Source organism: Cebus imitator, unplaced genomic scaffold (assembly GCF_001604975.1).
Source record: "Cebus imitator isolate Cc_AM_T3 unplaced genomic scaffold, Cebus_imitator-1.0 Scaffold248, whole genome shotgun sequence".
Lineage (NCBI taxonomy): Eukaryota > Metazoa > Chordata > Mammalia > Primates > Cebidae > Cebus > Cebus imitator.
In genome coordinates this window covers 2,618,207-2,620,016 of record NW_016107563.1, presented here as the reverse complement: position 1 = coordinate 2,620,016, position 1,810 = coordinate 2,618,207, and the positions used below count along the sequence as shown (strand labels likewise).

Below are 1,810 nucleotides of genomic sequence, written 5' to 3'. Positions count from 1 at the left end.
TGAGCCACCGCGCCCGGCCTAGCTTTTGGTTTTTCTTAAGTCAGTAAATGCAACCGAAATAACATGCCGGTATTTTATTTGCTTTGTGCTAATATCTTAAAAGTATTTAACAACACCAACTTTGTAATCATTTTATATAAACTATTCACTTTAGAACTAGTCTTAGGGTTATATTTTAGATCAATTCACGGGAAATGTTGTTTTTCTTGATCTATATATTAAAAACCATTTTTACATAGTTCACACATGGATATGTCTCAAATTTTTTAGAAAAGTATGAAGTCAGGTCTCTCTCCCTTCCTGCCCAGAAGCAAGTATATGTCCAGAGATGGACTGTGCATATGGTCAGTGTGTATACTTGTGATTACATGCAACATTCTGAAGCTTGTTTTCACTGAAACATACATCCCGGCAAGCTTTCCACATCGCTCTAGAAAGTGCCACCTCGTTTGTTCTAATGGCTGCAGTGTTGAACTGATGGATATTTCATCATTTATGTAACCAGTCCCTCCTGACAGACACTGAGGTTGTTTCCAAGCTGTTGCTACTCAGTCTATAATGAAGATCCTTGTACACACACCCCTTTACATGTGTGAGTAAAGTGTAAACAGATTTGGAATTGGTCAGTGAAAGAACATTTGCTTTTATAACTTTCAAAGATAGGACATACCATCGCTGGCCTTCCAGTTCCCTTCCCAGAGGCAGCTAAAATTACCCTTTTTTATTTTTTAATTTTTTGAAATGGAGTTTCACTCATTGCCCAGGCTAGAGTGCAACGGAGCAATCTTGGCTCACTGCAACCTCCGCCTACTGGGTTCAAGTGATTATCCTGCCTCAGCCTCCTAAGTAGCTGGGATTACAGATGCGTGCTACCACACCCAGCTAATTTTTATATTTTTAGTAGATACGGGTTTCACCATGTTGCCCAGGCTGGTCTCAAACTCCTGACCTCATGATACGCCTGCCTCAGCCTCCCAAAGTGCTGGGATTACAGGCAAGTGCCATGGCACCCGGCCAAATTACCCATTTTTAAGGAACAATATAGGGGCCCAAGTCATCTTTTTTTCCAGTTGGCTACATACCACTTATTGAGTAATCTGTGAAAATACTACTTTTAAGTGATAAAAACTCATACATTTTTTGGACAGTATTGAAATTTCAAAAATTCCATGTTGAATGGCTAAGGTTACACTTCCCATGCAGATGAATCATAAAGCCCAGCTTTTATGTCAACATGTCACTGTCATCATGAAACATAACACAGTGACAGGGGGAAAATCAGGCATTGTTAAACTCTACTCTTCTCTCTCCAAAGGAAGAAAGAGTGCGGAGCAAGGCCTGGAGATGTCGAGGTTACCAGTGTTCTCGCTCCAGGAGATGAGCTACATTAAAGGCACATCTGACTTCTTGGGATTAGGTCATTTTACTACTCGGTACATCACGGAAAGGAACTACCCCTCCCGCCAGGGCCCCAGCTACCAGAACGATCGTGACTTGATAGAACTGGTTGACCCAGACTGGCCAGATCTGGGGTCTACATGGCTGTATGCTGTGCCATGGGGATTCAGGAGGCTCCTCAACTTTGCTCAGGTGATTCTCACATTAACCTATTCAAAGGACGTTTAGATTGAATTCATGTTCTTAAAGCTTTAGCTCAGGGTCCATACATTAGAAAGTTTTGTTTTTGTTTTTGTTTTTGTTTGAGACGGAGTTTCGCTCTTGTTACCCAGGCTGGAGTGCAATGGCGCGATCTCGGCTCACCACAGCCTCCGCCTCCTGGGTTCAGGCAATTCTCCTGCCTCAGCCTCCT

General features: G+C 42.4%; 1 protein-coding gene across 5 annotated transcripts in view; it reads left to right on the top strand.

Annotated features, from left to right (window-relative positions):
- LCTL (lactase like) overlaps window positions 1-1,810 on the top strand; it is a 26,599-nt gene that overhangs the window by 18,457 nt on the left and 6,332 nt on the right. For all 5 annotated transcript variants that reach the window (XM_037727925.1, XM_037727924.1, XM_037727923.1 and 2 more), the window contains one exon: window positions 1,316-1,590. In XM_037727925.1, coding sequence (XP_037583853.1) covers window positions 1,316-1,590 — 275 coding nt within the window. The remainder of the gene's footprint in view (window positions 1-1,315; window positions 1,591-1,810) is intronic.